Below are 25,284 nucleotides of genomic sequence, written 5' to 3' on the forward strand. Positions count from 1 at the left end.
TCTGAGGTTGGAAAGTTGGAGGGACATGAGGGTTTTCCTAAATTTAACAGATGCGGAGAAGCAAAATTTTCATGCTGCAAATGTCATGACGGCAGCTGCTTGTTAACAGTTAAAGATGTTCCTTCTTATGTTAGAAACCCAGTTCATGAAATGCTCTAAGATTTTTTATGGGGACTGATGAAAGCGCACTACATATTTACTATAGTGTGTAGTTGGTAATTCTGTTATTGTCATCTCTGCTGAAGCTGGTAATCGTGGTGTTTTCCTTGTACAAATCTGAGTGTGTGTCATTTGATATATGTTGTTCTTACATCTGTTCTTAGTGTTTGAGCAAAACACTCGGGGAAGTTGTTAATGCTGTGCGTGCAGTAAATAATAGCCTTTAAAACTGTACAGAAGAAATGCTGTTTAAGGCAGGCTTGCATTGCATGCCAAAGCTGATACCTTGGCACTTTGGGGTGTGCTGGTGACAGGAGGGCAGTAAGGGGGTGTGTGCTTTGGGGAGTACCACTGAATATTGTTTCCAAAGTAATTTTCCCTTCTTGAAATACAAGATAGGATTCTATTACAAATCTGTTGGATTGCTGCTGATAACAGTAAAAAAAAAATTACCTCAACAAAAACTCTGTGCTGTGTTTTTCCCTTTTGAGTCCCCAAAGTAGAGATAATGTCTGCAAGTTGTACCGAATTAAAATAAGAGAATTAGGTTAAAGGAAAGAAAATGGGGAATGAATGCCAAGGAGGGAATGAAATACATTGTAGAAGAGAAGAGGGTGATTTCACTGAGAATATTTTACTGTATTGTTGGAGGAAGATTTCTGACAGATGACATGTTGTATGTCTGCTAAACAAAAGAATTCATTTGGAAAAAAATAACAATATAAATAACAGGACAAATGAGAGCATTAAATAGAAAATGTTGAGTGTGACCTTGTAGCAGTTCTGAGGGGTTTAATTTTATACATAGAGATTTAATCTGGCAGTAGCAGCACTGTCTGGATCCTGCATCTGTGAGAGGCTTTGCTCTTGTTTCCTCAGTGTTAGAGACTCCTGTTGTAGTAATTCCCGTGCTCCGGTTTGATACAAAGGCAGTTCTGTTTCCTGGGAATTGTAGCCCTTGTACAGCTGCATTCTCCAAGTAAAGCCACAGCCCATGTCTGGACAAACGTTTGGATAAACCGTGCTTTTGGTCTTCCAAGCAATTGCAGTTTTTCACCTTTCAAGAGTTCTGTTTGGTGTGGTGGAGTGAAACTGCTCTTCATAGGGGAAGGACACCTTTAGCAGCAGTGTCTGAAGGGCATCAGCTTTGGGGTCTGCATGTGGACTCAGCAGTCCTTTCATGTTTCTTTCTTCTTTATAAGTATTTTCTCTTTCTAAATGTCATTATTGGTGTGGCCACCACTGTTTTTGAATCTCTCCAGTGTGTCAAACAGCAGAGTAAAATTAAAGTCCTAAGTAGTTACTGCTAAAGATAACTGAGCTAGAACCCCTGGGTATTTTTAATCTAACCCTCTCAAATGTTTAGTGATCCAGACAGAGCCATGGCAAATATTTGTTTTATTTATTATAGATCAAGGCAGGCTGATCTAATAGTGATCCTGTTAAACTTTGTGGTGCAAGTTTTTGTGTGAGGTCTTTCATTTGCATTATCTTGTAGATGATGCTGTCAGAGTGCATGTTATTTCTTAATTATCAGAGTTTAGCTTCCTGTCAGCGGTAGAAAAACATATCAAGGAGAGATGTAGTGAATGCGGAAGCACCATTTTCTGGATTCAAGTAAAAGCTCACGTTTGTTGAAGCATAAATTCAACTTTTGAATAATTCTCTGTATTTAAATACGTACTTTGGATGCTCTATTTTTAACTGAATTGTCCATAAAAACTGGCTAAATATAGAGAGCACCAGTTATTTCTGGAAAATCTGTATGCCAGCTGTCATTTCTTTCACTGCTGCTTTTGTTTTAATGCTTAGCAAACTAAAACCTAATGGATTATAATGAGGGAAGGCTGTTGATCACATTTTCTGTGAGGGTTGGCTGTGTCATTGTGCCTGTGGCGGCTGGCTATCAAGTGACTTACTAGGAATTTGTAGTGAATGGTGGGAGGTTGTGTTATTGGGGAGGGTAGGAGGTAGAAATACACAACTGTGTTGAGTGATGGAGAAATTCTAGGGCAAGTCTGAGCGCATATTTGTGTGCTCTGCTAATTCAGTTTTAGAAATACTGGCATGGGGCAGGAATAACATTTTAAATCTTGGGAAGATGAAAGCTCCTTGTTTAATTATTTGCATTTAATAGTGTCATCACAGCTCTCATGTGGGTGAAAACTGCACAGAATTAAACCCTGTAGATGTTTGTTTGCTGTATTTGGTAGTTGTTAGATGACATTCTGTACCGTTTAAGTCATTATGGATAATGTCTAAACCACGACAGATGAGTAAGTCTTCTTTTCTATAAACTTAACACTTCCTATGATTTATACTCAGTCAAAAGGCATATCATATTAATAATTTGCATGAGGTGCTGCCAATGTGGATGGCATACTACTGCAAACAGATAATATAAACTGCTTTTTGCCCCTCTTCCTGTTACAGAGGAAGATAGTACATAATTAACTTAAAAACCAGGAAGTGTAGGAAGACTACTGAAGAGAATTCCTATTTTAATTTTTGAGGACTAGTGTAATATCACATATGTAATACTAAGATTTCCCTTCATAGGATTTTTCAGGCTAAATGATTTTTTACATTTGAATTTTGTGAAGAAATTCAGCTGAGCTTTTCTGGGGTCATGAAGAACACCACATAATGGCAGTATATTCCCTTTTGCTTCTTGCAAACTGTTGCATCATTTCTTTATATTGGCATGGCATACCCTATGATGCCATGCTAATGCTTCTTGTACTGGTTATTATATAGTTCAAGAAGTTTGTATTGAGATAGAGTAACAGGATCTTCAGTGCTATCATTGAAGTGGAGACTTTGCCAAACACTTGCAGGAATTGGTGTTTTAAATAGCCCAGCTCAGAATTTTCCTATGCTTTCCATGGCAACAAATTCATCTGTTATGCAAATGTCATATTAACAGTCTCCATAAATGCATTACTCCATTTTTCTGCAAAATGGCTGTTTAGTGATTGGTACCACCATTTCAATACATATACACGGGTGTATGCGCATCTGTCTTCAGGTGTTCTGAAATGTCTTCTCAAGGCAGGACGTTACTGCAACTTTCATAATCTGGTTGGAAAATGCAGTGATTAAAATGCTACTCTTTGTATGCAAGGTGATGGTTAATGTGTAGCATTATGTTTATACATTGTACAGTTTGATATTAATAGAATTATTGTGAAGTTTGTCTTCCATGCTTATTTGGTTCCTCTTCTTCGCTTCTACTGGGCAAGCTTGAAAGTGTCTTTTTAAGGAAGAGCTGATGCTGGAAAAAATTGCAGAAGAGCCTTTGCTCACTGCATTTGCCTTTATTCTTGTCAAGCAGCCCTTTATCTCTGCTGCTGCTGTTTGTGGTCTTCAGACAGAGGTAGTACTGGAGATTGTGTTTCAAATTACAGTGAGGAAAATAGATTATCTAAAACAACAGGGCATGCAGTTTCTCTTCAGAGACCTTGCTGTCTTCTCTGGCTTTAAATTATTCTTGGGAGTCAGAAAAACTACATTGTGGTAGTTTTTGGACACTGAAACATCCCATGTCCATTTTAGTGTTTCATTTTCTTAACAGTACCCAAGATTATACTTGCAGGGTCTACTTGTATCTGCTGCTTTTGTAATGGTGTTGCAAGGAAAATGCTCCATCAATTCTTTATCGTATAGATTGAGGAAACCAGGGTAACCACATTGAAATTTTGCCTTTTTCTGCAGGTTTTCCTACATCCTTGACAGCATTGTTGAAATAGGCCTTGTTGAAATAGGCCTCTTGATGATCCTGTGTGTGTCCATTCAGATTTGACATGCCCTTTAATCAGGTGTTTCAAAAATTGATCTGTGCCTCCTGTAGCTTGAATTTCACCCTTAGAATTGCTGGAATCTGAATAAGAATGTGCTGCTTTGGTGTCTTTTTTACATTGTTTTAATTTCAGTTTTAGAAAGATTTAGTCTTGAAGATGGAAAAGTCAGTTAATGTTCTCATACTTGGTCTTGCTTTTGAATCAGAGGGATAGGTACCTTCCAACCCAGGGGAAAAGTTCTGCCAGAGGGTGTTAGAAAGGGTTTCATGTGTGCGTGCAACACACACATATAGCCAAACTGGAAGACATTACTCATACAGCATCTCTTACACTCACAATGGCATAAAAATAAGTTTTTTTCTGCCTTGACTCATACCAGTTCAGCCTGTGGAAAAAAAAATCTACCATCAAAGCTGTTCTTTGGCATCACTTGCGTATCTGAGCCTTGGGGTCTCAGGAAGCATCCTGGTGGGTTCTCTAGTACTTTAGCTTGCCAGGACAAGAGCATTTTTCCCCCAAAGCATTTGGTGGGCAGTGGTTTCATGTTCTGTTTTGTTTCAAGTTGGAAGCTTTGAGTTCAAAAGACATTCTCCCCCCCCCCAGGTAATAACGTGTGTGTGTGTGTGTGTGTGTGTGTGTGTGTGTGTGTGTGTGTGTGTGTTCAGAAGTACACAAGAAGTTAAACACAGCTCAGCTTGTTCTAGTCAAGTTTCAAAGCAATATGTAAATGTAAGTAGTTAAAAGGAACTTTGGGGTATTGTATTAACAGTAATATTACGTAGAAATATTGGAGGTGAATGTTATAACACCTAAGTAACATCAACAAACTAGAATTGCTGGGGTGTTTTCTTTCAGGGGTGTAATCTTTTCAATCCCTAGCCTAATATTTGCTAGCTTTATGACTTGTCCCTGCTATTTTGTGACTTATCCCTGCTATTTCTATGCTCATATCCTCTCTCTCCAGTAATTTGCGGTGTGACACTTTGAACAATATAGTGAATAAACTCACCTATCCTAAATCACTTTAAACTTTGGACAGCAAAGTTTAAATCCATTTAAAAATGGATTAATTGTGAGACGGTGAATGCTAAAAGTCAAATATTCTTTGCCACAGTAATGTGGTAGAGGTGTAAGTCTGCAGTGCTTAACTCTTCAAATGTGGATGAGGAGCTGTGCAATGAGCTTGTGTCTATTTTGATGTGTGGCTGTTGGCTTAGATCTTGAAATAAAATATTTGCATAACCTTGTGAGTATGACGTCGTGTTTTCAGCAAATTTCTGTAATCCCAATGATAATACGAATAATCCTCATATATATATCTATATATATACATATATGTATATCTCGGGCATGTCATACGTACCAGGTTTCCTGAATATTAGAAAGAGTTCTTCAGTCCTCCCAGTGTCTGTAAGCAGCTCTTAACACACAGGTATGTTGCTCTTTAGTCAGCCAAGTAGTTCATGATTTGGCTTTGCTGCCTGAGCAGGTGCTGGCAGATAGCAGGAGAGGTTTTGTAAACAGGATTTCACTCTGTGATGAACTGTGGCTAATGGGGGAACGAAAAAAAAAAACCCAAAATGAAGACACATAAAAGCCATCAGGGGAAAACAGGTTAAAAGAACAGCCTCAGACTTCACAGCTTCATAATGGGCATCTTGACTTCAAGACATTTTTTTGGTGCTTACTTAATTTACTGTTTAATAAATTCCATTTATTAAATATGTACGGTCTTTAACATTGATGTGCTGTGACATTCCAAGTTGGACAAGATTCTGAGAGTGACTGCAACATGTTTCTGTGTTTTTTCATGCTCCTGCAGCCAACACAACTTGGGTTTAATTTTTTGGAGCCATTTATGCTGTTATTTTGGATATGGCTGCTTTTGTGTGCAAAGGGCATTCATATTTTCTAGCCTGTCTTCCAGAACAAACAAGTAGTCAGATTTTTACAGATGCCTGAAGGTTTAAGGAATGTACTTGAAAAGCAGGACATCTACCAGCATTCCGGGTATAGAAACAGAGGAATTCTGGTGCACAACAAGCAGTTTCTCAAATTAAAAAATCAAGCTTCATCAGTATTGTAGAATTCATTAATCAGAATAATGTGGAAATGATTATGCTGTTGTCTTCTGGTGAGTTTTCTGTAGGACTTTCTAGCTTGTATATAGGCTTATCCTTTATTTCATTCTCTTCAATGCCAAAATACTATTCTAGAATGGGATTGATGCAAACTCTCACTAATCTGAACCAGTCCCAAAGGGATTTGACTATCAAGTTTATGTCATTATACTGTAATTTGCATCATGAAACCATGTGGGGATCCTTGTTTCCCAGAGTATAAAATGCAAATCTGTCCTTTTCCTTTTGGCCATACCTTTCCAAGGTGGCCACACTCACCTGTGCCCTAAGAATGCATTTTAAGGGTTCTCTTCTGCACTGTTTTCCAGGAGGCTTGAGATTTGGGCAGGTATGTGTGGTACTTTGAGACAGCACAGGTGGGGTATGAGGTAGATACGTTACTGGGCTGCAGTTAGTTGTTGGCTGTGGATTTCAAAGGAGTACCAGAAACTTACACCAGTGATTCTTTTCCCTTATAAACACAGTCTTTTGGGGGAGGCCAATGTCTGTCAGATTTCTTGGAAGTGATTCAAAACTGTTCGAGGTCAGGTGTGAGTATCCTTGCTTTATGATCGTAACTGTGAATGTAGAATCCCAGACTGGTTTGGGTTGGAAGGGACCTTAAAGCTCCTCCATCTCCAGCCGCTGCCACGGACAGGGACCCCTTCCACTAGAGCAGCTTGCTCCAAGCCCCTGTGTCCAACCTGGCCTTGAACACTGCCAGGAATGGGGCAGCCACAGCTTCTCTGGGCACCCTGTGCCAGTGTCTCATGGTGCTGCACTTAATGGTTATTAAACATAATAGCAGCTTGTATAGTTTAGTAGCATTTACTTACAGAATTCAGCTCCAAGTGTATAGAAACACTGTGTTTAACTTCTTGCCTCCTGTTGTCTGAGTATGCTTATCCCATCCCACCAGAAATAACTCTGGTTTCACAGTTCCATTAGTATTCTGGTTAAGAGCAAAAATACAAGCACAGCTAACTGTAGGTTGCTTTGAGGTATCTTGGTTTGATCAATAAAGTGTGGCCAAATAAAGGTTACTCCTCTCTCTTGAATTCTTACTCTATTCTCATCTGAACTCCTGTAATAAGTGGGACTTAATGATTATCTGGACATTGGCAATAGCATGAGATCACCTGTGGCTGTTGCAGTTTTTGGGCTAAATGTTATACAAGTATTGTGAAGGTTTAAAGGCAGATAATGCTTGTGCTGACCTATCTGCAGCATAAGTGAAAGGAAAGGGCGTAAAAGGACTATATTTTAAAAAGAAGTTGCAAGCCAAATTGATGCATTCCTCTTTTGATCTTTGTCACTGTAGACAAGTAGCTTTCCATCTGTTTCTTTCACTCATTTTCCTTTGCATCTTTCTTTTGCAATTCTTTTAATGCACGTGCACGTATATGAAGTTCTGCCCTTCATTTATTCTTTTGTCATTGTTTCCATTTCACTTTCCCTGTGTTTCATTCCTGTATCTTTCTTGTTTAGACCAAGTGGAGGATCCAGCTGGCAGTAGCAGCCATGTAGGACCCTTCAGGAACCTGATGGTAAGTGCACGTGTGTACTTATACTCAGGCTTCCACCAGGTTCTGTATTCTGAGGCATTTTCCCTCTCCTGCAGGCTTCTGTTAGTGCTTGACATCTGAAACAGTAGGAAAATTAAGGGGCAGACCTTCTTGGCTACTCCCTGTGGTACCCATTATATCAGAATAGTAGGTTGTGTTATTCATTGAAAATCTGCAGGAAGAAAATGATACCAATGTTTCAGGTGTATATGGATGTTGGGAATTCATAGAAGAAAGTCTAGCAAAAGCTATTAAACATCTTCAAAAGTTCCTGAAGTCTTGATCTGTGAAAGCTGGGAGAGTGTATCAATGAATTACCACTTTACTATTACTCTGGTCTTAAATTCTGTTCCTGGGCATCTGCTTTTGAACATTCAGGGCCATGAAGTGGACTCATCTGGGACAGTCATTGCCATGCTTGAGTACAGTGGATTCTTTTAACCTTTACAAGAATGCTGCAGCCTATAAATGAACAAGCTAAAGCTGGTCCAAGGAAAACACTGAAAACTGGTGGTTGTTTCTAGCTGATAACTGTCAGACACTTAACTGGCAAGTTTGCTTGCCCTTCTGAGTAAGGGCAGTTAGGTGCTAGATGAATTTTCAAATGCATTTATGCTTCAGGGCCAAGAAATTGAACCACCTCCAGCCATACAATTGAGCAGGCTGCATTGTGAGCAGGTTGCATCTTTGGTTTTTTGGAGTGTGGCAGGAGAACTTGCAGATGATCTTCCTTCCATAGCATAAGGAAGTATGTGACTTGAGTAACTCCATTTTGTGTACAAATCCTGCTATTTTAGTGATTTCCCAGATTATAATTGGATTTGAAGTACTGTAAATGTTACATCCTATAAATGGACAGTGCTCTGGAAAACCTGTGCATGCTTTAACACCTATGAGTGATTTTTATTGTTGCTTTTATGGTCTTGACCTCACACTTCAAAGAGCACAATTTATTTCTAGTCCTGTTAGAAAAAAGAATTGGGTCTGGATTTGAAGGCTTTAATGGTAACACGTCATTATGCTTAAATTCAGTGCTGCTCTAGAACTAAATGTAGAATTGCCCTGTGACTTCATCTGCAATACTGTCATATGCTTCACAGTCTAGTAGAGCACTGTCTCTAACTGTGGCTGAGTTTGGCACAGATGAGAGGGGCCTGTGGACCCATCTTTTCCTTCTTATTTCCACTCTCACTTATAGAGATGAGAGAGAAATCAAGAATTTCATATTTTCAGTCACTTAAGTCAGGATACTGATGTTGGTCTTGAAATTCTGAGCAGTCTGCAGGAAAAATGTCAGCTCTTAAAGGGTTCTAGCAATTGAATACATTTTGTTAGGTTGGTCCTAAGGTGTACTGTGAGATATGTTTGATTCCCTCAGGATGTACTGAAGTTACACGTTTGGATCTTTTACCTAGTTTTGTTAGGTTGGTCCTAAGGTGTATTGTGAGGTATGTTTTAGTCCTTCAGGATATATTGAAATTGACACATTTGGATCTTTTACCTAGAAATGGAACTGTAGGTGGATTGTGTTACTGTACATTGCAAGAGTGGTTTCAGCTGACTTCTGGAAGCTTGTTTGAAATACTTCGTACTCAGGCTTGGTACTGGCAGTTGTAGTTACAAACATTGGTGGTGCTGATACCAAGAAGCTCTGTTCAAGCTGGACGTTCAGTAGCCTCTCACAGAAAGATGCTCTTCAATTCCTTATACCTATGTGAACACTAAAATCCACGCTACATATTCTCACAGCTTGTAGGTGTTTGGTATAAAATACAACCAAATGTTGAATCATCAGATAAATCAGTATTGGTTCATTATGGGCTGTTTGGACACAGAGATTGTTATAGTATCTGAGGATATGATGAGATAATTGCTAGTTCACTTTAGGAAGGGTGTGTGTGTATTTTGCAAAGGTGACATAAATCCATTCTGTGACTATTGCCAGTTTCTCAGGCTAAAGGCCGTTGAATTGGAATTAGGAAATTAACACAAGGGTAATTATATACATGAAATGGAAACACTCCAGAATGTGGGGAGAGCCTGTGAAATCTGAGCTCCTTGAGAGGAAATCCAGATAATTACTTAGATAGAATAGAATGTTCAAATAAACCCAAGCATTTCCTTTTAAAGCTGACCTGTCTCTGATCTGTTCTGTTGGAGGGCTACATACTCGAACATTTTCAGTTTGAGCAGAGGAACATTTTTTAAAAGGCATTTCAGTTTCTTGGCTCAAGATGTGAAAAAAATATTTTCAAGGAAAAAAAAAGAGGAGGAACTTGTTGACAGGATTGTGGGTTGGAAGAATGTGCTTCTAAATAAGAAATGGGTTTGGGGCTGTGATGCACACTTCTGATTACAGGGAAGGGTCAGTGCGTTAAAGTAGCATTTTCAGTGTTAGAGAAGGAATTTATGTTAGAAGGAGGAATTTTGCTTGCTTCTTCTGAACAGTTCTCACTCCTAAGAGGTACTGTGTAGAAGTGTGAAGTTTCAGAAGAGGTGGATGTCTCAACCGCATTGATGTATGTAAAATAACCATTCTGCCTGGAGAATGTGGTCTTTGCAGTGAATGAGGTGGAAGGCCTTAAAGTTTCATTTGTTACTGCAGTTCTTCCTGTAATTTCTATATGTTACAGGACTGAATTTTTAAGATTAATGGAAAAAATCAGCAGATGTAACGGTGCAGTGCATTGGTAAAAGAAGTTACAGTGTCCGTACGTCTTGCAACACTGATCAAGTCTTTGCGTAATGCCATTCTCCCCTAATCTTCCTTGTGTTCAGCGTCCTGTGGAACTAATCTAATCTCTTAATTTTGCCAACAGAAAACGTTAGAAAATTTGTTTGTGTTGGTGGACATGATCAAATACCTTCATATTGTACTGTTACTGAGTTCCATCTGGTTTGATTTTATTGTCTTTGCCTTTTTGGTCAAGATTACTTTTAGTTTTCTCATAATGTTATTACTTCATTGCTTTTATTACAGCTCTTCAAGTCATTATTCAGAATATTCATACAAGTAGGGAAGCCTCCATGGGTTTCACTTCATCAGATCTTCCAATTAGCGTTGTATGAAGACATTTCACATTTTCCATATGCTTTTATGGATACAGTAATTCAGTAGCCATATGGAGGTATTGGGTAACTGTATGGTGTGAGCTGGTTAACTCTGGACAACACATTTTTGTTATAGTCTGTTCTTGCTTTGAAAGTGAGTAAAGTATTTCAGAGTCTCAGGGTTTTAGACATTCACTGTTGTCTTCTAATTTGTTTTGGGCTCTGGAGGTTTGTTTCTTTATCTTTGTCTTTTTTACTGATCCATCATTTGTATTCCTCAGGAAGATGGGGTTTCTAGAGAAGTATTATATTCCAAAGCTGGGGGGTTTAATTCTGCCATTCAAATACGAAAAGCAAATATTGTTGAGCAGGAATAATGACTGTTGGTCATCTCTTCTCCTCAGGAAAGAAGAAGTCTCAGGAAGGTAAAAAGGGAAAGAAGGCAGTGGATACAAAACAGAAAAAGGCTGATTTGGATTCTACTGCTGCAGATATGAAGGACTCTAAAGAGGGTGAGTTCTTAAGTATTTTATCTTATTTTTTATCCTTCTAACTATCTTTTTGAATAGGGGATGCTTTTTGTCCTGTTTAGTATGTTAGCATGTTTTGTTAGCGTAGCAGAGTGAACGTGTTTATATTGTTTGCCCAGACTTTTTTATTAGTAGGGAACTTTGGTATCAGAAGTATGTCATTAAGCATGCAGGACTGACAACAGGAAAACCAAATGTACTGTAAAACTTAGATGTAAATCCAGACTTCTTAGAACGGAAGAGTCTTTGGAGCTTAGTTATACAGTCAGTATTTATTGTTATTTAATGGAAATCGGTGTCATAATATAAATACTGTTTATGCTATGTTAGAAGAAAAGGCAGAAGAAAGGTGCAGTGTACTTGGAAGTGTTTGGTAAAAATGTCTCATGCTTTTCTTTTCCTACTCCGTGTGTCAGGTCACAAAGAGGAAGATGAAGCACCTTCTGTTTCTGCTGTACTGTCCCTGGAACAAACAGCCGTAATTCAGGAAATGGTAAATCAGGATGTACTTCCAAAGCTGATGATCCCCAGTCCTACCAGTGAACCACAAACGGTAACTGAAGATAAACAAGAAGAAGCAATAAACTGTGCATCAGACGATTTTGATGATGAAGATGATGAGGATGATGAAGAGGAGGAAGATGAAGAGGAGATAGAAGATACCAGTATGCCTAAAGAAAATGCTGAAATGCCTTTGGTATGTGAAGAGAAGATAGACTGCGTGGAAGAGCAAAAGAGTACATCAGAAGAATCTCCAGAAAGCTCTCCAAAGAAAAAACTGGTTGTGAAAATTCCAAAAGCAAGAGGTGAGTCAAATGGGGATGTTCCAGAAACATTCATGTTTCCCTGTCAGCATTGTGAGAGGAAGTTTACAACAAAGCAAGGACTTGAACGCCACATGCACATCCATATATCTACTGTTAACCATGCTTTCAAGTGTCGATACTGTGGGAAAGCCTTTGGTACTCAGATTAACAGGCGAAGACATGAGCGACGCCATGAGGCAGGGCCAAAAAGGAAACCATTCTTAACACTAACGTCCTCACAACACTTGGATAATGTTGCTGATAACCAAGTAATTGTGGATGATGGTCTTAAAGATGACCTGAATGTTTCCAGTCTTGTGCAAGACTCTGTTGTCTTAGATTCTGAGAAGGTTTCCCAAGAAATGTCAAACTCTGCTTTTGCTGAGGAAAATAAGGAGCCCAAAGAATTACATCCATGCAAATACTGCAAAAAGGTTTTTGGAACTCACACCAACATGCGGAGGCATCAGCGTAGGGTTCATGAGCGTCATCTTATTCCCAAAGGTGTCAGAAGAAAAGGATTCTTTACTGAAGAGCCACCACTTCAGGCAGAGCAGGCCCCACCAGTCCAGAGTGTATATATAGCAAGTACAGAAATAGAAGAGGAAGGTGAGGTAGACGATGTCTATATTATGGATATTTCCAGCAATATCTCTGAAAATTTAAATTATTACATTGATGGTAAAATTCAGTCCAACAGCAGCACTAGCAATTGTGATGTGATTCAGATGGAGTCCAACTCTGCAGAGTTGTATGGGCTAAATTGTATCATCAGTCCAGTCACAGTGGAAATTTCCCCAACTTTAAAGGTTACACAGACGCATGTGAATGAACCTCCTAAGGAACCCTCTAGCAATGGGAGCAATGAATCCAAAAAGAGGAGAACTGCCAGCCCTCCTCTTGTACCAAAAATAAAAACTGAAATAAACCCAGAACCTGTAACTCCTACTAGTTCCTTAAATCTGCCTCTCAGCCTTTCAACAGAAAGCTTACCTTTTCAGAAAGAAAAAGGTGTTTATTTGTCGTCAAAATTAAAACAGCTTCTTCAGACACAGGACAGTAAGAAGATAAATCCATCAGGAGAGATCCCTAAACTGGGACCTTCTGTTACATCTTCACCTATTTTGCCTTCAGTATCCAGTAGATTTAAAAGAAGGACCAGCTCCCCTCCCAGTTCTCCACAGCACAGTCCAGTACTTCGAGACTTTGTCAAATCAGGTGAGGGAAAAACTGTGTGGAATGATAATATTCGGGGTTCAAAAATGCCAAAGTTAGAAAGCCACAGCAACTCACCTGCTTGGAGCTTGACTGGAAGGGAGGAGAAAGAGACTTTGAGCCCTCTTTGCTTTGAAGACTATAAAATATCAAAAGACTGGACAGCAGCTCCGACTTTTGGCAGTGTGTGCAACCAGCAGCCACTGGATTTATCTAGTGGTGTGAAACAAAGGTCTGATACCAAGAATAAGAATCAGGTTCCCTGGGAATCTGTTTTAGATTTAAGTGTGCATAAGAAGCCTTGCAATGATGCTGAAATTAGGGAATATAAAGAAAATTCCATACAGCCAACCTGTAGTGGTGTTAAAAAGAAGAAACCGACCACTTGCATGTTACAGAAAGTTCTGCTGAATGAGTATAATGGGACGGATGCAGCCACAGACAGCACACTCGGGGTGAACAGGAGTGTGAGCCCGAACAAATCCCTGGAGCCTCAGACAGAACCTGACATGGATCCCCGTCTGTCTGCATTGTCTTCTGTTGACACTCAGCCCCTTAGTTCTTCCATTTCCCCTGTTCCACAGGCATCTGCTGTACCTTCCATGTGCCAGCTGCCTCCTTTGTTAACACCAACCAATCCTCCTTCCCCACCTCCCTGTCCACCCATGTTAACAGTTGCTACATCGCCTCCTCCCCTCCTTCCCACAATGCCCTTATCAATTCCAGAAGCCTCTGCCAGTGCCACTAACACTTCTTCTTGTCCATCGCCACTCTCTAACACTACTACCCAATCCCCGCTACCAGTTCTTTCACCTACAGTTTCTCCTTCTCCATCTCCTGTTCCTTCTGTTGAACCTCTTATTTCTGCTGCTTCACCTGGTCCTCCTACACTCTCTTCCTCGTCTTCCTCCTCATCTTCCTCCTCTTTCTCCTCTTCTTCATCTTCGTCATCTCCATCTCCACCTCCTCTTTCTGTAGTTTCTTCTGTTGTTTCCTCTGCTGATAATCTGGAAAATACTCTCCCAATAATAAAACAAGAAGAAGCTGAAACCGAACAGCAGAAAGCAAGAGAAGATCCTCATACTTCAGGTGAATCAGGAGTAGTGCAGGAAACATTCAACAAAAGCTTTGTGTGCAATGTCTGTGAATCACCTTTTCTTTCCATTAAAGACCTAACAAAGCATTTATCCATTCATGCTGAAGAATGGCCCTTCAAATGTGAATTCTGTGTACAGCTTTTTAGGGATAAAACAGACTTGTCAGAGCATCGCTTTCTGCTTCACGGAGTAGGAAATATCTTTGTTTGCTCGGTCTGTAAAAAGGAATTTGCTTTTTTGTGCAATTTGCAACAGCATCAGCGGGATCTCCATCCAGACAAAGAGTGCACACATCATGAGTTTGAAAGTGGGACTTTGAGACCCCAGAATTTTACTGACCCCAGTAAGGCAAATGTGGAGCACATTCAGAGCCTGTCAGAAGATTCTTTGGAACCTTCTAAAGAGGAGGAAGATGAAGATCTGAATGATTCCTCTGAAGAGCTTTATACTACTATAAAAATAATGGCTTCTGGAGTAAAATCTAAAGATCCAGATGTTCGTATGGGTCTCAATCAACACTACCCAAGCTTTAAACCACCTCCATTTCAGTATCACCATCGTAATCCTATGGGGATTGGAGTTACTGCAACAAACTTCACTACCCACAATATTCCGCAGACTTTTACTACTGCCATTCGATGCACAAAATGTGGGAAGAGTGTTGATAACATGCCTGAGTTACACAAACACATACTGGCCTGTGCATCTGCCAGTGATAAAAAGAGATACACACCTAAAAAGAATCCAGTACCGCTCAAACAGACGGTGCAGCCCAAGAATGGCATGTTGGTTATAGCTGGCCCTGGGAAGAACGCCTTTAGACGTATGGGTCAGCCTAAAAGACTTAATTTCAATGTTGAGATTAGCAAAATGTCCTCAAACAAACTCAAAATCAGTGCATTGAAAAAGAAGAACCAGCTTGTCCAGAAAGCTATTCTGCAAAAAAAGAAAGCTGCCCAGCAGAAGGCAGACTTGAAAACTCATCCGTCCGAGTCAGACCCTCACATATGCCCCTACTGTAATAGAGAGTTTACTTACATTGGCAGTTTGAACAAGCACGCATCATTTAGCTGCCCCAAAAAACCCATCTCTCCATCTTCTAAAAAGAATTCTTCTAAAAAGGGTGCAAGTCCTTCACCTGCAAGCAGTGAGAAAGGCAGTAACCAGCGCAGGCGGACAGCAGATGCAGAAATCAAAATGCAGAGCATGCAGCCTCACCTGGGCAAGACCAGAGCACGGACCTCAGGACCTGCCCAACTCCAGCTTCCTTCTGCATCCTTCAAATCAAAACAAAACGTTAAATTTGTACCTTCCATTCGCTCTAAAAAGCCAAATTCATCATCGTCACTGAGGAACTCTAGTCCTGTGAGGGTGTCCCGAATGTCCCACGTTGATGGGAAAAAGACTAAGGGGGTTGGTAAGAACAGTTCCTCTGGAATCTCTAGCAAAGCCTCCCGGAAATTGCACGTCAGAATACAAAGGAATAACAAAGCTGTTCTGTCAAGCAAGTCTGCTGTGGCAAGTAAGAAAAAGGCAGACAGATTCATGGTGAAAGCTAGGGAGAGGATTGGAGGACCTATTACACGAAGCCTACAGCAGGCGGCAAATGCAGAGGCAGCAGAAAACAAAAGAGATGAAAGCAGTACAAAGCAAGAACTGAAAGATTTCAGGTAAGCATTTAATTTGAAGTTGAAACAGCACAGGAACACGTTGTTTGCTGGTTTGCCATAATTCGTGGTCTTTTTGTTTGTTTGTTTTTGAGTTTCTCGTACTTAAATAAAAAAGTTTTTTCTTAAACCCTGGTTAAATAGCTGTCATGCTGAGGTATGATGTACATACTGGATGCATTCTTTCATGTTGTCATGAAATAATACATAGTTTGTATAGAGAATGTCTTTAATTATAAACTGAATTGAAAACTCTGGAAAAAAAATGTCAGTACCTGAGTGCAAATAAACTGAACGTCATTAAACTTAATGGTATGGGAGACACTGAGCTTGTATTTGATACCTGGCATATACGGGGGCCTAAAATCTTTCTAGATTTAGTTTATGGTGGTTGGCTAAGCTAAAAATCATGATGGCATTTTTTGCTCACTAAAATGACTTGCATTGTTGGTCTTGAATAAAAGCATTCTCTGCATATCTTTTAAAAACCGAACCACGACCAAATACTTCAAAGATGTATGTGCATATTGAGTCAGATCAGTGAATACTTAATAGAAGGGAAGTAGATGTGTAAGAAAACTTACATGAACATGTAAATTTGTTAGAAGTTTCATGTTCTTACGTTGCAGTATAAACAAATTTTATAATGAAAGTTCTATTTCTTTTTGCGAAGAACCATTTTAATCACAAGAAAGCATAATACATCAATAAATAAATAAACTCTTAATCTACGTGCCTGAGTCCCGACTTACGTCTTCGTGTAGTCTCTCAGATCAATAGGGTGCTTTCCAAACTGTTTGTAACTGCTAGTAGCATGCTCCTAGCCTGCTGGAGTTGAATACAGGTGCGTGATTTGCCCAGTAACCTCCACAAAGCTCACTGGTAGGTAGGAGTTCTTTTGGTTTTGGTAATTGCAGTGCGTGGCTGTGTTTAACACTAGAGTTATGGCTGAAGGTATTATTTCTTTAATCGAAGTAATTGACAGTGGAGGAACTGGCAGCCTCCTTCAGAACAAGGAGGATTTATCAAGTGTCAGAATCCAGCCTTTGCAGCTTGTGTGTCTTACGGTGGAGACCTCCTAGGTGAAAATGTTGAGGAAATGCTTTGTAAAGTAAAGGTTCAATATAACAGAATTGTTCAAAGCGCTAAAGGGGAACTTGACTTTAAATAGTCAATACCCTAATTAGGACGTGTTGAAAGAGAAAAATGTTACTGGAATTTGGAGACTAATGGGGTAAAAAAAAAATGCCTTTAAGGAACAAGAAACATCTACCAGGCCTGTTCTCTTGGGACATAAACATCTCTATGTTACTTAATTCTCATCAGCTGCTCCTTTAGTGTTGTGTGAAACTCTATTTTACGTGGTGCCAGAACAGACCAGTAGAATTTGAGGCTAAAATGACACGTCTTTCCATCTAAATTAAATCATTTGGCCTTGGGCAGAATAATGGAGTACTTGGAAATTGGTGCATATGGAAAGCATTCAATAGTATTTGGAGTAAATCACAGTTGACCTGGGTTAAGATTTCCTTGACTCTCTCAAATGCTGTTGGTTTACTTTGGCAGCTTGCAGCCTTGACTGATTTAATGAATAGTTAATGCTAGTAGAACTCTTGCATTTTGTTTCTGCAGTAAGTAATGTTCATAGATCTAGATTGTGTAGTCAACTTTGGTTTTCTATCAGGTATACAGTATGAAGAACTTTTTTGCCTTCATACGCTATTGTCAGCACGGGCTTTGATTCTGCTCTGTGCAGGCACTGTATTTTTTCTTTTTTTCCAGGAAATCTTAATATTTTTTCATGTAATATTTGTCTCCAGATGTGTTTTCCACCTTTCAGTTTCTCTGTGTAAACATATTCCATTCACAAAGAGTTTGTTTTGTCATTTATCTTCAGTTTTTTGTCTTCTATTTTCTAGGAATCTCCTGTAAAAACAAAACAAAATCCCTTAATGACATGGTAGAGCTGTTGCATGCTCAACTTAGGATAAGCACTACGCCAATGGATGTGAAATCCACCAAGCTTGCGAAACCAGCTGAAGCTGACTCACAATCGTAAAATTGCCTTCAGGCTTCTTGCTAATAGTCAGGGTCAGGCTTAGGTTGTCTTACTCCGTGCCTGACACATATGGCTGGGCTCATGGATGATTCAGTTAGAAGGGTACTATTCAAAACAAAACCCATGTGAAACCACCAAAAAAAATAGTGGGATTAACTAAACCAAATCTACCTTTGTGCTTGCTTAGATCCTGGAGTTGTCTGTACCTTCATGAGTGGCACGCAGGCAGGTCAGTGGTGTATTTGGCAAAGCAGGATCCTTGATTTTATTGATAATTCAGTGTAGATTCAGGGACAACAAATGTTGCTGCACTTAAAGTATTTTTGTCATGTATTTAGTCTCTTTTGTCTAACTGAATCAATAGAGGCCAACCTAGCACCACAGAATCTCCTTCCCACCTCCTCCTCCTTGCTTTCTGAGTCTTTTAGATATCCAGTATACAATGGGGGAAAAGCCTGATTTGGATGTTTTATGGATTTTTTCCAAATTCCTATTTATACATGCAAATGAAACTTTATATAGCAATGAAATACTGATATCAATTTCTAAATACCATATATATAATGAATGCATTGTATCTTTTTATCGATAAGAAGGCTATAGACCAGGACTACATACCTGTATATTTTGAAAGTTAAATATATAATTACTCAGAAAGGTTGTACACCTCTATCTAATAACTTAAGACAACAAATTAGTCTGTTGTTGATAACAGCTTTTTGTGGAAATGCTGTTTCTCGTGTTCATACAGCTTTCAAGATTAATGACAGAATGGATGGAAAAGTGACTCGTTTCTTTACACAGACACCCCTTTTATTTTTTGTTCTTGACTTAAAAAAGTAATCTACCTCTTAAAATTTGTAGTTTAATACTTTGTTTGGTGAATTTGTGCCACTTTAACTTTCACTTTCACTATCATTCCCATTTTGTTACATTTCTGTTATGGGGACTTTATGTTGAAATACTGTATAAAAGCATTTGTAGCAAGTTTAAAAAAAATAAAATATTTAAAATTATTTAAATTGTTTTGGACACTTCAATTGTACTATATGTGATTTACATTTTACATCAATTTCAGTTTGTTTTCCTTTTGGGTTGTTAATCTTGGAGCATGTTCCTGTATTAAAGTTTGCTGTTAGTTATATTGTTTCTTTTATTGGAGAGTGATATAAAGACTATTCTAATGAAAACATTAAAAATTACAACTTGATGTAAAAGTGGGGTTGTCATTGCTTTTGAACATTGTGGCCTTGCTGAAGGTACTGTAAATGCAGGTAAGCAACTGAAGGGGGATTTTCTCCTCCAGCACAATGCATCGAGTGAGTTGCAGATGTATGTAAGTCTTGGTGGTGTTGCAAGCACTTAATGACCAACTAGATGGAACTATCCTGACACATTTTTATATAACTGTAACCAATAAAGTCAACTTTTTACAAACTTGTGAGAAACTTGCCTTTTGTGTGGAAATGAGATGGACCAGGAGCAAAGCAGCAGTGTACATCTAGAAGGAATTAAGTGTGCTTGCATCCCTTAATGGTCTACACCCATGTCACTGGAGCAACTTTATAGCAGTTTGACACTTCTGAGTTAGGCCTGGATTCTTATTTTTAATTGAGGATACAATAAATTTGTATTAATTAAAATGACACACTAACTTTTTTTGTACTGGACTGTTCTATTTGATATGCTTGAAACGCGTGAAATAGTTTAATTTATAAGGTACATGTGAAGAGTTTTGGTTCTGAGAGTTTTGGATTGTTGTATTCCATCACCAAGATGTACATTCTGCCTCCTGCAGTGGAGCTGGAAGCATCTGTGTCCATATTAGTCTGGTGGTTGGATGGGATAATGTAGTATCATTAACACCATCAGTATTACAGTAGCCAATTTCTTAACATATTCATTACTGATCCAGTAGTAAATTAATATTTTATGCAGTTGTCTGTTCAAATTAATACTTCTGTTTGAGTAAGATTCTTTGGCAAGAACTCCGTTGTTATTTTCTGATGTGATGTATTCCTTGAACTCGTTACCCTCTCCAGAGCCAAGTTTTCCTTGAATTTTAGCAAAGAGGAAGATTCTGGTACAATGAGGCAGGAGTTCTAACTTTGTTCCCTGGGTGTTTTTGCAGGCACATCTCTGTTGGGATACTATACACTGCAGTTTGGTAGCTGCAGTGTGATGGAAAAGGTGAATTCTATCCTAGCTCACAGCAGTGGTTACGTGGTAGGACAGCCACAGTAAAGGTTTTTTATATTGATTAGGTTTTGCTATATTTACTTAAGTGAAAACGTTTTGGTTTGCATACCCATAGTTGTATTTGGATAGATACAATTAAGAAACATAAAAAGGTAAAAACTCTTCCATAGTTTCGAAGTTGCTGAGGATGGGGTCTAAACTTCCCCTTACCTACTTGTTACCACATCTTTCATCTCTTGCTGACAAGTGAACTACCGGTTGGTGTTTGATCTTGCTGCAATGTTGGTGTTTTGATCACCATGTAAGGGTTTATTAGAGATGTCTAGCAGTGAATTGATCCTAAATAAACCAGTTTCCATCCTTCATTCCTTAATATGATGGCAGAGGTTTGTTGCCATTGTCTGTGCTGTTTCTCTGCTGTGATATTAAATCTCTGGTGACCCAAGGATACTACTACTATGAGATGTTCACATGTGTTTGTACGTGCTAGTTCTCAAGAGGAGGGCTGTATGGTGGACATCTCTATTCCAAAGTGAGAGCTGATAATCAGGGAACAAGTTTCAATCCTAAATAGGCACCTCATCATAGATGGGAAGTTTAGAACTTTATAGTTACTGTTGCATCTCATCTGCGTAGTTGAATTTTTGTGGCTTGTATAACTGCCTCTTTATGATCTGAATGCAACAATAAAGCTGTAATGATGCACGCAAAGTGCTGACGTTGCTTGAAATGCATCCAGATGGGCACTGAAAGCAATAAAGCTTGTCCTGTTCACAAGACTGACATGCTGCTGGCGATCAAATGTCAGTTTAATAAAAGCAGTAATGCTGCAGTGTATGTGGAGATGGGAGATGTATCACATTGTGATTACTCATTAGCCAGCTTACTAGAAGGAGTTAAAACCAGCTCATATCAGAGAATGTCTTGACTGTGGTATTTGACACCCTGCATACAGTGTTTCCTGCCTTGATCTGCAAGCTCCTCACCCTTTGTGTAAGGCACCTGTAATTGATTTAGGTTAGTGTATTTCTGATACTATGTTTTGTCAGCATTTGGTATTACAAGCCTCTTACTTGAAGTTTAGTTTAGATCCTGATGATTTTCTTCATGGAAATGTAGAAAACTAGATCCTGGCAATTTGAGATGTGAGTGCAGAAATGAATAGCACTCCTCTTACTGAGGTTTGGGACTTCATCTCCAAAATTATGGGGCCAGTTCCAGCTTTTACTGGAGTGAAGTTCAGCTGAGTTGCCAGTGATAACCTGTGACAGACAAATAGCTTGTGAATGACCTAAAATATATAACTTGGAAGACCTCGCATACTAATTCTAGCTTTTATTTAATGCATGCGTGATCTGAATGAGTCACATGATGTTCTGTTCCTGCTGAAAATGAGCTGAAGGATGGGTTCTGAGCACCAAGTGCATGCTGTTCTGGATCTGAGCTTTGTGGTAAGTGAGTTGTGAAAAAGAGGTAAACTTCTACAGCAGCTGTTTAGTTAAACTGGTAAAGAACTAGAAAGAAACTCTTGGGACTAGCTTGAAATTTCGTAGTAGTAACTGAAGATACTTTAATACCAATATAGAGCAAAGCTGATTTGGGGTCACCCTTATGCAATATTTATAACAGAATATCAATCCTTGTAGAATTAATGCTACATTGTGTTTGGTGGTTTTAGGATGTGGCTCGGGTTTTGAAGAGAATGGCTAGGAGCTGTTGAGCTTAAATCTCACAGACGTCTAATGGGAACCCTGTAAAGCTTCACCTACACAATAGTCTGGGTTACTTTCTGAAGCAGATTGCTTCATCTAAGCTTTGTGGATGGACGGTTGCAATATCAGTGAACTGAGAGTTCACACCTGCTCAAGAGATGTCATAGAAAACACTTGGAAACAAAGTACAAATCAAAATGCTTAAGAGATTTCAAAAAAGCTGATGTTCTGATGGCATTGAACCCCCACAGTGTTCTATTGATGTATGGGATGGATTTTAATTCCAGAGTTGTACACTGTATTTTGGGTGGAAACCATGACATAACACAGGGCAGAGCTGCTCTCTAATGAATAGCAGCTCTTTAATAGAAGGGGGTACGTTTAGGACCTCCCAGTAGTGGAAGAGTGGGAAAGTGAGGAAAGTAATTGTGTTTCAGAGCAAGGGGCAAATAAAATACTGTAAGAGAGGCATGACACAGTAATGGTCTGTTACACACACCAAATAAGACAATTCTAAATGTTAATGTCACTAAAGATGGATCTTTGTGCCATATACATGAGTGTCTCAATGTCATTTCTTAAGCTTGCTTTGGGATATTGACTTTGCAATGTAAGTTGTTTTTTGAATGAAATGAATACTGAGTTAACACTTAAGTGCAGCTGAAGTCGGTGCTGCTGTGCGCTCATCACTTGCAGACAGGCAGAGGTCACCCGAATGATTAAAATAGGTATTGGACCCAATAGTGGGAAAGGAAACTGCTGGTGTAAGCAGGGTCTAACGCGAGATCGCTGGTGGAACTCAGAAAGGAGGTACCTGCGTCCTATTGCTCTGCACCAATCTCTTCATCCACTTATAAACCTCTTCCTTAGTTCAGAGGAAGCTTTCTTGCTATTGAGGCACTTCTTACTACTCCTTCCTGTGCGTACTTCATCGCTTTGCATTCTCATTTTGCAGTTCCTGCACATTTACTTCTCCTAGTAAGACTTTTAAAATGCTTTTGATAGAGTGTGCTTTTCAAAGCATGTGTTTGAAAAAGAGCATTGAGATACTGCTGGTTTTTTTTTTCCACAGATACAAGGCAGTAAAACACTGGAAAAGGGAAGCTAGACCAGGCATCAAGTTGGAGGGAGGCTTTTTTGTTAAGAGATACGTATCTGCTTCATCTTCTTAATTTATTCATAGCTGGAATGGTTTGTGGGACATAGTATAGTAAGCAGCGACAGGCATGATGTGTATATCTGCTTATTTTTTTGTGAGATTTGTATGTTTCACAAGCCAAACAGGGTCTCTGAGTCCTGGTTTGGATGAAACTGCCAAAGGGTTGCGAGAAACAGCTTTGGTTATTCGGTGGGTGATGTTCCATTTCTCAGAAGCGTGGGCTCAGCATTCAGGCCGTGTGATGCAAGGTGGGATCGCACACTGCAGGTGTGCTGCCCTTCAGGTGAGCGGGAGAATTGAGACTTCCACTGCTCCTAATGCCCCGTGTCAGTCAAGGAAAGGAGACTAATCTCATTTGTGGGTCTGTCTCTGCAGAGCCTGCCTCAGGGCCTTCTGCAGTTTAGGCAGTGCTGATGCCTAAATGCCAATGGTAAACACGAGGATTTTGTTTCAGGGAGGTGATTCTGTTGAGAGAGCAGTGGATGTGCTGCCTGCTGAGGGTATTTGAAGGCCTGGCAGCAAGTGGGAACAGAAGAGCTCAGTTTGTTCTCACTGCAGGTTGAACCATGGGGCACGGGCACTGCTCCATCACGGGTCCTGGGGGCAGTTTGCATTGGGAAGTGCTCAGACTGAGCAAACCCTCTCTTGAGCGGATCTTGTGAGTAGCAGTTAGTCATGTTCCAGCTGTGACCTCAAGGGAGAACTCCCTTAGTGTTTCATTTAGGCGCTGTGATTTCTGCTAAACGTAGTGTGGAAGGAGGCAGGAAGAGGAGAGAGACTGAATTCTTCCATCATTGAGCTGCTGTGGGTTACACACTGAAACTCTGCTGTCACTGGAGTTTGAAGGTGTTTTCCCCATTCATTACAGCGAATGCTTTGATTCGTCTTTTTAAATTGAAAGCACCTTTTGTTCTGTGATTTCTCTATGTAATGAGATGTGCAGGACTGAAGGCTCATAGTAGTTCTGCTGCCCTTCAGTGATCATTTTGAGCTCATTCAGAGTAAATTTCTGTGTAAAGATAAATAAAGTTTACTTAAGTCTTCCCTACGTATGGTAAAAGTTTTCTCATTCTTTTCCTGTCATAAATGTGATTCAGTAGATAGAATCTTTTAAACAAATGAGTAGTTTGTTTGACAGTGTAGACCATGTATTTGAGTACTGCTATTTTTAATGCAACATTCTTTGCCTTCTGCCTTGCACAATGCTCTGTGCTGCTTTAAAAGGGCAGGAAGATGAATTGAGGATGTGATACTATTCATCTAAATTTATAGACCTAGACCAAGATCTCTTAAAGAAACTAATAATGTCTGAGCTCAATTTGAGGTGCCACCAAGGACTGATTTCCTGAAAGCTCCGGAGCTGAATCTCTGTAAAGTGGCTGCTGTAGATAGCTTTTGAAAATCTAGGGATGTTTAAGTAAAATGGTACCAATTTGGGGTATTTCCCTAGCTGAGTTCAGGCTTGGTGTGGGATTTATTCTGCTCAGCAGTCTCAGTGTTGGCTTGGTATTTGTCACTGCAGTTAGTAGTGGTCTGAAGCAGGTTTTAGTGGGAGTGGAAGTAAGTCAACAATGAAGAAACTTGAACTCTAGAGCACATGCATGAAACAATGCAATTCTGGAGTTACAGTGGGGGAGCAGTGGTGCTTTAAAGTTCTCAATTTCTCTGAAGCACTGTGGTTAGCATGCTGCTAGGAATCTTCTTGAAAGCTGAGAATGCAAAGGATCTCAGTAACAGGTTTTTCCAGTTTAGATTCATGAAAGGCCTGACCATAAAATCATAATACTCATGTTCTGTCCTTCAGCGTCACCTGACCGCAAGATAAAGTCTGACGTGTTCCAGCTTTTTCACCCGTTTCATAAATGTATGTCTCAAAATAGCTGCAGGACAGCACGTTAAGGTCCTTTTAGCTTAGTGCTGCTCCCCCAGTTTTGGTACGCAGAGGCAGGACGTCCTCCAGGAATTCTATGGACAAACCTTTTGTTCTGCTGAAGAGTTTGTTTCACTTAAATAAGAACAAGAATTGTTCATGTAATTGGTGGTTGATGGTTTTCCAAGTCCTTGTTTTGTGTATTTACTTTCCCATTAAGCAATATGCTAGTGCAAGAGAGTACGTGCCAGTGGTGGTAGCAGCACCATGCTTTA

At 39.6% G+C, this 25,284-nt stretch overlaps 1 protein-coding gene across 4 annotated transcripts in view; it reads left to right on the top strand.

Moving 5' to 3' along the window:
• Positions 1-25,284, top strand: part of PRDM2 (PR/SET domain 2) — a 73,807-nt gene that overhangs the window by 40,452 nt on the left and 8,071 nt on the right. For 2 of the 4 annotated variants that reach the window (XM_057424177.1, XM_057424179.1), the window contains 2 exons: positions 11,100-11,207; positions 11,642-16,013. In XM_057424177.1, coding sequence (XP_057280160.1) covers positions 11,100-11,207; positions 11,642-16,013 — 4,480 coding nt within the window. Of the gene's footprint in view, positions 1-7,567; positions 7,627-11,099; positions 11,208-11,641; positions 16,014-17,929; positions 19,507-25,284 lie in introns of those variants that run through there. The other 2 variants (XM_057424178.1, XM_057424180.1) reach the window with 2 other exon arrangements.

The sequence above is a fragment of the Pezoporus wallicus genome, unplaced genomic scaffold (genome assembly GCF_028554395.1).
Source record: "Pezoporus wallicus isolate ANWC-B61680 ecotype Strahan unplaced genomic scaffold, APGP_CSIRO_Pwel_v1 contig_11175, whole genome shotgun sequence".
Taxonomy (NCBI): Eukaryota; Metazoa; Chordata; class Aves; order Psittaciformes; family Psittacidae; genus Pezoporus; species Pezoporus wallicus.